This window comes from Equus quagga, chromosome 2 (assembly GCF_021613505.1).
Source record: "Equus quagga isolate Etosha38 chromosome 2, UCLA_HA_Equagga_1.0, whole genome shotgun sequence".
Lineage (NCBI taxonomy): Eukaryota > Metazoa > Chordata > Mammalia > Perissodactyla > Equidae > Equus > Equus quagga.
Genome location: NC_060268.1, coordinates 107,585,954 through 107,600,233, shown reverse-complemented (window position 1 = coordinate 107,600,233; position 14,280 = coordinate 107,585,954). Strand labels below are relative to the sequence as shown.

Here is a 14,280-nt window from a genome sequence, read left to right as displayed (position 1 = left end):
CACTCGCTCCCAGTGCGCCACCATCTGTGCTGCTGGCAGTGTCCCTGCCCCGCCTGACTTTCTCCTGTCCCTGTCCTGTCCTGTGGCTGGCAAGGACTCCTCTTACAACTGGTCTTCCTTCTGGCCCACAGGCAGGCAATGCTGGCACCCATTTCTTCCTGAAGCAGCCAGCTGGGGTTCCTTTGGGTCCCCACTGTGGGCGGGGGGCAGGGGGCAAGGGACAGACAAGGCCCTCTTTTTGCTCAACAAGCTGACATGCCTGCAGAAAGAAGGCACTTCCCTGGAGTTATCCTGACACTGGGTGCCCCCTGCAGAGGATCAGAGAGCTGGGGGGAGAAAGGAGATGGACCAAGGCCCACCACTGGCCTCCCCAGTTCAAACAAAGGAAAACCCTCTCTCTTGCTCTCTTTCTCTCTCTGGCTGTTCATGCAGCCCTGACAACTGCACAAAATCATAACTCTCTTCTCCACATAGCAGCCAGAGTGCTGTTACTTCAACTTAAGTCCATTCAGTTCATTCTTCTGTTGAATAATGGCTTCCCATCGCACCCTGAATAAGCCTGTATGGACAGTCCCTGACTTACAATGGTTCGACTTATGATTTTTTTGACTTTATGGTGGTGTGAAAATGATACGCATTCAGTAGAAACTGTACTTTGAATTTTGAATTTTTCTCTTCCCCTGGGCTAGCGATATGCAGTGTGATCCTGGGCAGCGTCAACAGCAGGAGCTCCCAATCACCATGCTATCACGAGGGTGAACAAGATACACCTATGACCATTCTGTACAGACACCCATCCTGTTTGTCACTTTCAGAACAGTAGTCAATAAATTACATGAGATATTCAACCCTTTATTATAAAACAGGCCTTGTGTTAGATGGTTTTGCCCAGCTGTAGGCTAATGTCAGTATTCCTGGCGTAATAAGGTAGCTGGGCTAAGCCATGATGTTCGGTAGGTTAGGTGTATTAAATGCATTTTCCACTTAGGATATTTTCAACTTACAGTGGGTTTATCAGGACATAACCCCATCATAAGTCAAGGAAGATCCGTATTCGTTTGCTAGGGCAGCTGGAACAAAGTACCACAAACGGAGTGCCTTAAACAACAGAAATTTGATGGTCTCACAGTTCTGGAGGCTAGAAGTCCAAGATCAAGGTGTCAGCAGATTTGGTTTCTCCCGAGGGCTGTGAGGGGAAATTTGTTCCATGTCTCTGTCTTAGCTGCTGGAGCTTTGCAGGCCATCTTTGACATTCTTTATCTGTGAAAGCATCACCCTGATCTCTTCATCTTCACGTGGCGTCTCCCTGCGTGCGTCTGTGTCCAAATTTCCCATTTGTATGAGGACACGGTCATGTTGGATTAGGGCCCATTCTTTCTTCAGTGTGACCTCATCTGAACTAATGACGCCTGCAACAGCCCTATTTCCAAATAAAGTCCCCTTCTGAGGTGCGAGGGTTAGGACTTCAGTACATGAATTTAGGGGGCCATCACCTGGCCTGCAGGGCTCTCCATGACCTGCTATCTCTCTGATACCTTCTTTACCCACTCCTGCTGGCTGCCATTGCCCCAGCCATACGGGCCTCCTCGCTGTCCCTCACTCCTGTCAAGCGTCCTCCCCCTCAGGGCCTCTGCTGTTGCTGCTTCCTCTCGTTCGGACGTGCTTCTCCCAGTGTTGGCATGGTTCTTTGCTCACTCGCTCAGTCTCTGATCGAATGCCACCTTACCAGAGTGGCCCCTGACCAGCCATCCACAAAGCTCTCCCCCGGCTCTGCCCTGCCCCACCAATCACTGTGTCTGCTTGTCTGTGGTCAAGGCCTGTGAGCTGTCTGCTGCCCGAACCGAGGACAGTGCAGCACATGGTGGACCTTTGGTCAGGCCAGCCCTAACTTCTGCAGGCCCCGGGACAGAAGCACATGTGGAGACCGTGGCCCACTCTTCCCCCACTCCTTCTTGCATGGCAAGGGGTCTTGTACACATGTGTAGACCACCTAGTCTACATGTCCATGTGCACATTCTGCCAACAGCTGCCCTTGCCCCTGCCCCAGGCCTTGGGTGCACATGCCTGCAGGAAAGCCCCCCCCCAAGGTCCACCCTGGGAGGGAAGCCTGGGGAAGAGGTCTGTGCAGGCTCTCGATTTGGGCAGGGAATTTGTTCCAGTCACCTAGCATATGGCCCAGCAAGAGTCTGTGGGGGCTGGTCAGCATGTCCTTTGTCTCTGGGTAGGGAAGTGTAGCAGGAGGAGAGCCCGAGTGGGTCCTCTAAAGTGCTGGGCCAGCTGGCCACTCAGGTCCAAGGTGGAGTTGTGCTCAATAGACACCAGAAGAATGAATGAATGGATGGTTCCCTCTCCCCAACTCAGAGGGCTAAATTTAGCCACTCCCACTAAGGCTTCGCTAGAGGGCTAGGGTGTCAGGCCATTGGGTCACAGAATTCCCACGTGGGACTCCAGCTGTAGCTAGCTTCATTCATCACAGCCAAGGGCACTGGAGCCAAGAGTTGCTGGTCCTATTGGTTTGTCCTTGGTGCCCCAAGCCCCCAGCCAGAATCCCACCGGGACCCCGACTTCACATCTTTAAAAGGTTCTCCAGGAAACCCAAGACTGAATGCTCTCCTGGTGATGCCTTGGGGAGAGACCCCTGGCCACATCAAGCTGGCATAATACTGGGAAGAAGTGGAACCCCAGAAGGCAGCTGAGGACCAGACCCATGGTCCCCTGCAGGCCACTCCCCACCCCTAGAATAGCCAGGCTGTCTCCAGATGCAACCCGACTGGTCCACTGAAGGACACAAGTGCTGAAGAGCAGCCACCTTTTCAGCCCATTTGCATCAGAGTCCCCGAGGGGACCCAGTGAGCTGAGGGGCACAAATCCCGAGGTTGGATGACAGGGATTGCCCCTCCTGCCCCCTCACCCTGCCCAAGCTCCAGGTGGATGCAGAGACTGCCCAGCCTCCCCACACGCCCCTGCTCAGCAGCAACCCTGGGCTCCACCTTGAGTGAGGGCTCCTGTGGTGAGTCTCTTTGAACACTTGCTGGGGGTTTCACAGCTGAGCATAAGCAAAACACATGTTCCAGGGGGCCAACTGGACAGGGTTGGAGTGCAAACTTATGCCCTAAAGGATGCAATGTGTGGGACATCTGCTTGAACCCAGCAGCTGGGACCCCCGGGAAAGCCTCAAGACCGCAGGGAAACCCGAGACCTCCTGGCCACAGCAGGTCCCTGAAGGAAACCTGGAAAGGCCCCAGATAGTATGGAGAGGGACAACTCGCCTCCCCACACTCAGGACACAGACACGTCTTCCTCCTGCTCCCTGGAAAAGTTAAATATCACCTTTTTACTGCCACTGTGGTTAAAGCCACCCAGGGACATTGGCCACCTTCCGCTGTGGTTCATCGCACCTGCTCGCTCTCTGTGGGCAATACAAGCACGGGACCTGTGTCTCCCATCTCCGCATCCCTCCATGGTTAGAAACATGCCCCATTTCGTAAGCAGCCTGTTGGAGCTCCAGGACTCAGAACCATCGTGCAGAAAGGTGGAAGCTTCCTGAGGCCTCCCTCGCTGGGGACCCTCAGCACCTGATAAACAACAAAGGCTCATAGCGTGTCTGTGATACACAAGAGAGGAGAGTTGCCCCCAGGGGCTCATGGCCCTCTAAGGCCTGGCCAGGTTCCCCCTTATGCCGACCTCCTCCTTAGCTGATGCAGACAGTACGGGCATTTAGGGATGGTGTCTGGCTCTGACAGGGGTCAGAGCACGAAGTTGTCAGTTACTGAGGCCCTGTGGACAGTAGCCCCTGCCTGGCCGGCTGGCCCTGCCCCAGGACACTTGTACCTGCCTCCAAGGACTTCTTTCACAGACGATGCAGCCAATGATGAGAAGCCTGACCACTCCTGAAGGAAGGAGAGCAGTCCAAGAGGCCTCCCATGCTCCATTCCCAACAGGGCAGGACGCCTGAAGGGAACCTCCTGTGGTGCTGCAGAGAGAGTGGGATTCATTTCGGCCATGGGGCTTGTCTGGCTCCTTCTCGCCCTCCTCCTGTTGAATCAAACCACTGTGAATTGAGAGACACAGCTCTCGGAAAGGAAGCCAGAAGCCTGCTCAGCCAGCGCAGGGAAGTCAGAGGCTGTTCTCCAGCTATGGGGAGGATATTCCTGCTCCCAGATCTTTGAACTTGACCGTGGAACAAGGAAATCACATTCCCAGCTTCCGGCCCGTAGCCTGCCCTCCAGGCCACAGTGGAGGCCCCAGCCTCAGACTGTGGGTGCACACCTGGGGTCTGAGCTTCTAGGTCAAAGCATTTTTTAAGCTTCCCACAGGGTTCTATTGGTCGAGGTTACGAAGCCTTTGCCCACTCCCAACTTTCTGGGGCTAACTCTGTTCCCAATCAGGAATTTAAGAAGCTTGAGGTTTCAACGCAAAGTCAGTTGTACAGGTTGGTCCCTCTTGCCCCTTATTTGCCAGTCAGTGTGTTGTGTGTTGAGCCTGTAGAAATGCAGTCATCGCCCGTCACTTCAGAGAGGCAGGGCGGATGGTGGAGGGGGCCTGGTAAGACCACACACGCAAACAGACCCGTGTGCTAAGTGCCATGCGGGAGGGAGTCCCAGGGCTGGAGTGGGAGCACCTGACTCTGTGGGCGGGGCTTGACAGAGCCGCTTAGCCACGGAGCAGTGACTGAACACTTCTGAAGGATGAATGCGACCCAAATTCTAATAACAGGGCCCTTGTTTTACTCACAGTGCCAAGGCTCAGTGCCCATAACTGGGGACCCAAGTGCTCCCTCCCTTGTCCCTGCCTCAGTTCCCAGCTGAGTAACCCAATCCTGGGCCCTTGCCGAAATCTCAGGGGACTGGGGTCCCTCTCCCAAGGGCAGCCACACTGTGTGTGTGCTCCTCAGCATGCCCCACACTTCATGCTGGGCTGGCACACTCTCACTATGCAGCCTCGACTGTGGCCTGACAACCTGCAGCCCTCTTCTGGGGTGAAAGTGTATGTCCAGCTGGAAGGGGACTTGGCCCGTTGCTGGAGGCCGGTGTCTTACTGCTGAGAGCAGTTAGAGATTCATAACTAACCTGAATCCCAAATTGGAGGGGAAGACTCAGCGGAGGGGAAGACTCAGCTCTTCTCCTGGCTGAGGATGTGCTCCATAACCTTTCAGATAACAGCCAAGGATGAAGGAATAGTGCCAGGATAATGAACCAAGAGGGCATTGTATGTGGGTGGAATTTCAACCCAGGGTCTATGGAGGTTTTCCCTAGAAACACTAATAATTTGATAATGAAGTGATTGGGAAATAAGTTAAACTATAAAATAATGATCCTGAGTAGCACAAATGCATTTAGCATGTTTCGTATTTGTTCCATTTGCAAAATTAACTTTTTAAAAAAAATCAAGAGTGACCAAAAATCAAAAAGAAAATCTGAAGCAATGCAATTGGGGAGGGGGTCTTCATCTTGCATAGAAGGTAGACCATTCCCCTTTGACGCACAGAAGGCTCTTCATCCCTTTGTTTCTGGAATCAGTTGAGACGTTCCCCCACCAAGCAGGGGTGGTCTTCTGTCCAGCATCTTATCACTGACTTGCGGATGAATGTGGAGTATTTTGGGATAGCAATCAGCGTTATGGTATAAATCACAAACAGATGTTTGGCCTTGCCAAATTCTGAATAAACTAACAAATCACTGTCTCCGTTCTTAATTCTGATTTGTCAGGGTCCCTTTCCTCCATTTCTTTCCTCTAAAAGGGTAACTTATTCAACTATTGAGCAAGGACCATTCAGATGGGCCCCATGCCAGGGGCTGCCCACACTCATCCCGGGAGGGTCAGGCCAGCCCTGTGAACAGCACCATGGATGGGGGGGGCACCCCGTTTCTCAGCATACAGGCCAGGTGGGAACACATGCCCTCTGGAAATGGGCACCCCACCATCACAGTGTCCACACTGCACTTAGGTCAGTGTGAGGCAGAAGGGCCCTTGCAGCTGCTGTGGGGAGGAGTGGGGCTGCAGGGGTTCCCCGGAATCTCCATTTTCACACTTGTTCCCTAAGGAGCTCTATCTCTGAAAAGATGTGTCTCTTCTCGGGTCCTCCTCCAGACGCACATAAATATTTTAGAATCATCAGATGCGCCATTAATAATGTGGGCGTTTGGGGCGAGGTGGGACGTGAGAAAATGCTTGGGCAATCCTTCTGCATACCCACTCCTCGGCCTCCTCTGTTTTATTGATTGAATGCCCGACTGTAGCAGCTTCAGGAGAAATGGCGACAAAGCAGCTGGTAGAACGGCGATGTCATTAGCTGCTCCCTTCAAAAGAATACTTTAAAATCAGACCCTAGTAATTACTGGCACTTACGTTAAGCAGCTCAGCGTTGTAGTGAGCACAGGTTTTCCTCCTAACTGCTTAGGCTGTGGAGCTGCACAGGCAGGTCACGCACGAGATGTGCACTTCAAGTCCTTCTTCCAGAGACGTGGACGGGCCCAAACCTTTGGACAGTCCAGTCCCTTTCGTCAAAGATGGCCTTATCTTGACAAGTCTCTGCATGAGCTGGGCTGGGAGGGACCCCTCAGAAGAGGGCTGGCACAAGGGAAGTGGGAGCCACACATGTGTTAACTGAGGCCTGGGCCGGGCCAGTATGTGGGGCCTGTGAGGACTTCCTCTTAAAGATCTTGATCTTAAGGGAAAACTTTTCTAGAAAACAAAGGTGTCTCACTTTTTTTTACCCTTTTTTAAGGCAACTAAAAATGATAAAAACCTTCATGTTTTCTTTTTATCACTGCTTATCAGGTGAGTGTAGGAGCCCAGGTCTTGAAGCAGGAACAGAATCGGATTTGCTCTGTGAGGCCAAGTTATGGTGCTGGTATCGTCCTGGTTTGCCAGGGCTGGGGGCTTCCAGGGATGCGGGACTTTAGTGCTAAAACCATGGGAGTCCTGGGCCATCAGAAGGATCCATCATCCTAGCCGCTGCTCCCCACATCAGCACCTCCCACCCGAGGCTTGGGCTGCCAGGCACCCTGGGGTCAACCCCTCAGTTCTCAAGGCCTCGGTCGAGACCTGCAGTGGGGCTTCCAGCTCTCAGGCCTGGCCTTGAAGGTGATGGACCAACCCGGATCCCTCAAGCCCAGCCAGAGCAGGGCACCATCGCACTGTACCGACACCAACGTTGGTGACCACCTGCTCTGGCAACCTGTTCTGCTTTCTTTTAAAGGGAGGAGGAAAGGCAGGAGTCAGTCTGTCCAGGCACCAGGGGCGTTAGGCCAACGGCCACCCATTCTGAGCTCGTCTGGCCCGAACTTAGAAAGCCACCAGGCCTTCCTCCAGACATCCACGTCAGTCCACGAGCTAGCCCAGAGGCTCTCGGGCAGCCGGCTCTCCTTACACACCTCGGCCGCGTCCCTGCACTCGCAGCCCCCACCTGTCACGACCACCGGCCACCTGAGTGTCCGCGAGCGGGCCGAGGCGCTCATCAGGTCCAGCCTGGGCTCGTCCACCAGCTCCACCCTGAGCTTCCTCTTTGGCAAGAGGAGCTTCTCGAGTGCTCTCGTCATTTCTGGACTCTCTGCCGCGGAGGGGGGCAACACCAGTGACACTCAGTCGTCCAGCAGCGTCAACATCGTGATGGGCCCCTCGGCCAGGGCAGCCAGCCAGGCCACACGGGTAAGGGGCTCAGCAGGGTGGGCCAGGTGGGGTGTGGGCTCCTGGCCTGATGACGCTCATCCAGCTGCCTGAAGACTCCCGTCACCTTCCCCATAGGGATTCCTGAGTGACAGATGACAGGTAGTTAGACAAGAGATGGGTCAGCTGCACTCCTAGGCAGAGAAGATATACAGCATTCGTCTTGGAAGCAATGACACCCAGGCAGGGGTTACTGGGGGTGCTGGATGCCAGTTCAGCAGATTTGTTCTCCTTAGCCCTGAACCCGGGATGCGAGCAGGAAGCTTCACTCATCCCGGCAGTGGGAATGTGTTTTCCTTCATTCTCTTTGTGCATTTAGTCTGGCCTGAGGGAGAGGAAAGGAGACACATCACCACTGGAGTTAGATTATCATTGATTCCTGTCCACCTGGTTTAATTTTAAAGCCGCTGAGATGACCTTCTACTTTTATGGATTTAAATATTAGAAAAAGAGTTTTGAGGACTTCACCCAAATAGTCTGTTACTTATCCAGAGTTCCAAGCTAGCTGACATTAGACAAATACTTGAGCTTCACAAGTAAATAAATAGTTCTCTTAGGTACCGCGGTAGGGAGGGAAAAAGAGGAGACACTAAGGGAAAAATCTGTGTCAGGGTGGAGATTCGCCACATTCTCCTGCCTGCAGATCATGCTCTTTAAAAAGCACCAGAGTCACAGCCTGCCCGGCTTTTGGTTCCAGATGCAGCTATTCAGAGTGGGTGATGGGGCTACACTCCCCCACCCCCGACCCTGCCATGGGGAGAAGCCCTCCAGCCAGGTGCTTTCCCCCCAGGGAAAACAATACAGCAGCCACACTTAGCCACCGTGAAACCAAGCTGGCAGGAACCCTCTAGAAAGAGCCATGGGGTTGCAGCAGTGGTGTGCCATCTTTCAGGGCAGGGTTTATGGGTTTCCTAGAGTCCCCAGGCCAGACTGGCCAAGTGCAAGGACTCTGGTTACTTTAGGAGTTTTAACTGAGTTTAGTTAGATAACTAAAGTATAAACAAAGTTCCCTCCCTTTTTTTCATATCCTCAATAAAAATGTACACAGTATCACACCTTTCTCCCACCCCCAATCTGTGCTGAAGACACAGTCTGTGGGTTTAGTTCTGGGATTCTGGTAAATTCTCTTTCCCTCTCTCCAGTATGGACAAGTGAGTCCTTGGGATTATATGCATCCAGAATAAAACAGCCTCTGTATTACTGTTCGGGGTCAAAGCTGCAGGGCTGAGCATTCGTGAGAGGGGCTAAGTGTATATGAAGTGACACTGACCAAAACCCAGGAAACCCAGGCACACAAATGACCTTTTACTCAAGGTCATCTCTTCCCAGCATGTCCAGACTACCTGAGAAAAGGTCCCCGCGTTCAGAGGCACCTCCCCGCCACCAGGTTAGATCCGTGGCTTCGGTTGCATGTGGCCAGCCCGCTGGTTCTCTGTAATTTGGCCTGACTTCAGAATCTGACCTCAGGTTCCTGCAACATGGGCGGTTAATACCAACAGCAGTGCGGGTCGTAGGTAGAAGTGGCAGTAAGTGTTCTCTGTTCTCTTTGGAAGCACTTCTCGGAGCCATGTGAACCCACTGAGGCCACCGAGGAGGGACAGCTTCACGACCACCGCCTGGCTGAGGCCCTGGCAGAGACCCTCGGGATGATCTGCAGAAGAGCAAGCCAGGAGGACATGGGCCTAGATGACACGGCTTCCCAGCAGAGTGCTTCTGATGAGCAGTAGGGAGCCCGAGGCCGGGAGGGACCCGCACACTCAGGGGAGGGAGTCCCCCACGGCCTCGCCTTTCTTTTTCTCCCTTGTGCTCCCCAAAAGTAAACCGAGCAAATATTGCCATCCCTGGGAGGCCCTTCCTGTGGAGAAATGAGAGCTGCTGGAGAAAACAGAATAACTTTATCTCAGGTTCTTGAAAAATATCTCACATGATGGAAATAAAAACCTTGGCGCTGCGCCTCCTTCGCCCGCTGCCCCAGAGCTGCAGAGTGCGGGAGGCACAGGGCACTTTCCAGAATTTGAAAATTCAAACAGAAGCCATGTGATATCTTCAAATGACTAAAGTAGAGCACATTAAATGTTTCCTGCCCTGATGAAAATAAGACAACTGCATGTTAAATAATTGGCGTTGTATACATTACTGTTACCATGAAAAAAATGAATAGCAGCCCGTGTCACACCATCAGCTGGGCAAACACGCTAAGGTTAAATCTGTGTATGAAGTCAGTCTCCCTTCTTTATAATACTTATGCAGATGTTAAGTATAAACCAGTGACAGCTTTACTGAAGAAACTTAGTGCATGCAGTCACGTCTACACTACCCTGTGGAGGAAACGACAATACCTAGCGATGGGAGCACAGCGGTCAAGGCAAGGCGGAGCAGGAAGCCGACCTGACACTCACCTACAGTCAGGGCAACTTCCTACGACAAGCCACACCTCGCCCGGGGCTCCCAGATGCCTCACAGGAACGCACACTTGTTTTCCAAGCCAAGCAGTCCTTACTGTGTCACAGAACACTTGCACACACCTTTGTTTTTGAAATTAAAGTGTTTATAGTTATTGCCGTGTCCAGTTCTTTGAGTTCTGCTAAAACTACTGTCATTTCTCAAAAAATGTTTCCTTTACTGTGAGAATGAAATTTGGGCAAATTGTGAGACAACCCTCATCTTTAGATTCCCATCGGGCAGAGCAGAAACCTGGCTTCTTGCTGATGTGAGGGATGGAGCAGGGGTCTAGAACACAGTCCATGAGGAGCATCATCGTTGACCTGGGGAATCACCTCTTGCGGAAAGACAAGAGTTAGTAATACTCAATTTGGAAACAGTCACAAACTTCTTCAAGGTATCTAGGATTTGGAAAAGTGGGGAGAGAGGAGGGTATTGTAGAGAATTCCTTACCCCTTGGAAGTAGATTGCAAGGCTGCTTTTTCAGTAAAATAAGAATTAGCAATTAATAAGTGGGCTCTATAATCAGAGACATGGGACGTTATTCTTGGATCAGCCGTCCCCGGAGAAGCAAACGTGGTTATTGCTGATTGACGTGCATGTGCTTGTCTCATGAGGACCTGATATAACCTCACTGCAGTTCCCCAGGTCGCTCAAACCAAACTTGGCCGGCAGCTCCTGAAATCCTCTTGGGCGGCTTTACAGCCAAGCCCTAAGGACCACTGGCAGCCCTGAGCTGTGAGCGTGGCCTGCACTAGGGTGGCTCCTTGAATTTAGTAGGAAAAATGACAAATACCCAGCAGCAGTCAGCCTGATGCACAGCTGATCACTCTTCGGGCATCCAGAAGTAAGAAACACAGAAAGCCACCAGGTTCCAGAAAGTGAACTCTCCTGAAAGAGCTGGAAGACCAGTCTGTAGGGAAATGGAGATGCAGGAGAGAAGGCGGAAGTGCCCTGGGTGCTCCTCCATCTTGTTCCTCTGGGCAGAGTCGTGAGTTGCTTCTCTGTTGAATCCATTGCTTACCCTAGTTCTGCGTGCAGACTTTTGGGGGTGGCAGTGGGAGAGGAAATTTAGTTTATCAACAACGGTGGGGCAAATTCCTCAGATATGCATGCAACTGTGCATTGCCCAAGAAAGAGTCAAATGATCCTGAGTGTGTGTACTGAGAAGGTGTAAATGCACACACACTTACATCCACAGGTGTATGTGCCTGCCAAAGGATCACTGTTGGACTCACTCCAGGACTCTTCGTGGCTGTCAATGATGCAGTCACTTTTTTTTAAATTGTGGTAAACAACTATAACAGTTGTTATATTTACAACTCATGAGCTTGTTAATCTGGTCTTCAGCCAGTCAGCTGTTTATCAGACAGTGGTCCTTGCAAAATATTGTATTATTAGCCCCCTTTCAAAGGAGATATTCCTAAGGTGGCATTTCTCCCTGCGGTTATTCAGGTCTTCTGTCAGCATACAGCTGAAGAGTTATTTTCTCCATTTGGGCCCTCAACAAAATTGTTTCTTCTTTAAAGGTAACAAAAACTGTAGTGCTTGGTTTTATATAAATCATGTGGCTAATTTGGCATCCTTGATTCTAAATTTTGCACTGTGTTGAGACCATCTGTGCCTGGCAAGTAGTTTTCTAAAATCACATGATGCTCCAGCTTCTCTTCGCCCATAAAGTGTGCAATGCAGTGCCTGTTTATTGGCCCTCTCCTCTCGAGCCGCCTGCCCCTTTCTGCTGTTTTGTCCCAAGTCATTATGCTTCAGGGACACAGCACCTGCCATCATCACAGTGCGTGCACGTGTGCGCGCACACACACACACACACAATGTGCCATCTTCGCAGACACAAGCTTCTATGAATACCGAGACAGACAGGAAGAGAAAGGGGGTCAGGGCCCATTCCATATTTTCTGGGCTCCCAACACCCCTACCCTCTACTTGATGACTTGAGGGCTGGGAAGGAGTGAGGACTGAACTTGCAGCCTTACTGGAGACCTCGTCCTGTCAGCCTTGATAAGCAGAGAGATTATATTCAAGAATTTAAAAGACTTGTCTATCTCCCTACGTGTGCTTACTCTTACTCAGAGTAAGAAGGGTTTTAAAATGCTGTGTTTGGTGGCTGGTGGTACAATGTGCTACAGGGGAAGAGGAAAGAATGATTTTGTAAGCTCATTCCCCAGGTCAGCTCTTTGTCTCATCAAACCATGCTAACCTAAATTCCTCATACAGGCATACATATGCCAATTTGGTGCTCTTCAAAGTGACTTTTTCCTTGAAGTCTGGACTCATACCCACTTAGCTGTTAGGGATCTGGATTTGTTTGAACAGTAGACCTTTCAAATTCAGGTCTAAGAGAATTCCTGCCACACTCCTTCCTCTCCCAGAGCCCCTCACCTCAGTGCTCAGTCTCCTCCTCTGGTCCTGGCTTGTGCTCAGTGAGTGGACCTCAGTATCCCTTCCTCCTTTAAACCTCAGCAGAATGCTGGCCTACAGGCTGGACACCTTCGGCCCTGAGTTGGAGTTACTGGTGAATTCATCTTATCTGGTACCATAGACTGCGTGGCTTAAACAACAAATTTATTTCTCACAGTTGTGGAGGCTGGCAAGTCCAAGATGGAAGTGCTGGCAGATTCGGTGTCTGGTGAGGCCTGCTCCCCGGTGCATAGACAGCCGTCTTCTCATGGTCCTCACATGGTGGAAGGGGCGAGAGAGCTCTCCAGGGTCTCTTTTAGAAGGGCACTAATCCCATTCATAAGGGCTCTGGCCTCATGACCTCATCACGTCCCAAAGGCCCACCTCCAAATACCATCAGATTGTGGGTTAGATTTCAACATATGAATTTGTCATGGGGACACACACATTCAGACCATAACATTATTGATTATTAAATTTCATTTCTAAAAATACAGGTATTGCACCTGACAGCTTCATCCATGCTCCCTGGTCATTGTGACGAAGTCATACAGTAATTATTCAGTGAACACTAGATGCTCTTTTGATTGATAGCAGCTACAGCTTGTCACAGCCAAATGTCAGCTCTGAGGTCTAGGGGTGCCTGATGCCCTGGAACAGATAGCCAGCCTGGCCAAGGATGCAGTGGGGGCAGTGGAAAGAGCATGGGCTTCAGAGCCACACAGACTTGGGTTCAAATCCTGGATCTGCCACCATAAGCTTGTTTCTTTACGATTAGAGAGAAAGTGCAGAAGCCCCCAGCACCTTACAGATGCCAGGGGCCGTCCCGACTCTGCTCTGCACCGTGGATCTTCTGAGGGGATGCTAACACTCTCGCCCTCCACGAGCACACTGGGCTTCGGCTCCAAGAACCCTCAAACTAGCTATCTTAGTGCCTCTGAATAAATTTCATTAGCATTCCTTCTAAGCTAAGGCAAAATTAAAGGCTACTAAACCGTCCAGACCGAAAACACTGAATACAGAGGATAGGCGGCAGAAGGACAATGTCCCTTCACACCTCAGATGGATGGGGACCCTCGTAGATAGAGCCCCTTCCTGGAGGCGCCTGTGAAGGCTCCGTCTGGATGGGGTCCCACTTGGCAGGGGCAGACCAGCTCTGCTGGGCCTGGGTGCTGGGCCTGACTCTGGGGAGCACGGGGACATCATCTCCCCAGCCTGCCTCCCTCTCTCTCAGTCTCCTGAGAGCTGAGTGGGGCTCACTCAGCGCAGTGCGAGTCAGATGAGAGTAGGTTTCCTGTAGGCCAGGCTCCCGGCCTTTGTGAGAGGCGTCTACCCGCTTCACAGGCAGGGGCCATCCCAGCCTCCTGAAGCTCACAGACCACAGCTGTGCTCAGTGCACCTCCTGTCCCGGCGAGCATGGCTGAGGTCGCACCCAGCCTGTCAGATGTCCTGAGCTCAGCCTCCTTGAGCAACCCAAACGGGCAGGGACAGGGGGACAGAGACACCCTCTTCCTTGCACGGGACAAAGCACCCTTTCTAAGGGATTAGTTCACAATCTATTAGGCCTTTCAGGTATGATTCCTCAAAGGCTTGGCAAATCCAGACCAAGCTTCAGAAAGCTCCCTTGGGAGAAAGCACTAAGGAAAGATACTGACTTTCAGAGCCTATCATAGGCTGCAAATGGCTGTCGTGGTTTACAGACTGGAATGCTTCCTGCACTGTCCACTGCGCCCAGTGCTCAGCTCATGGGACACC

The 14,280-nt window shown here is 51.7% G+C and overlaps 1 protein-coding gene across 1 annotated transcript in view; it reads left to right on the top strand.

The window, feature by feature from the left end:
• The window catches only part of PCNX2 (pecanex 2), a 281,084-nt gene extending 270,946 nt beyond the window's left edge, over positions 1–10,138 (top strand). The window contains exons 33-34 of the mRNA XM_046654236.1: positions 7,202–7,650; positions 9,222–10,138. Coding sequence (XP_046510192.1) covers positions 7,202–7,650; positions 9,222–9,395 — 623 coding nt within the window. The 3' untranslated portion in view covers positions 9,396–10,138. The remainder of the gene's footprint in view (positions 1–7,201; positions 7,651–9,221) is intronic.
• Positions 10,139–14,280: the final 4,142 nt, after the last annotated feature.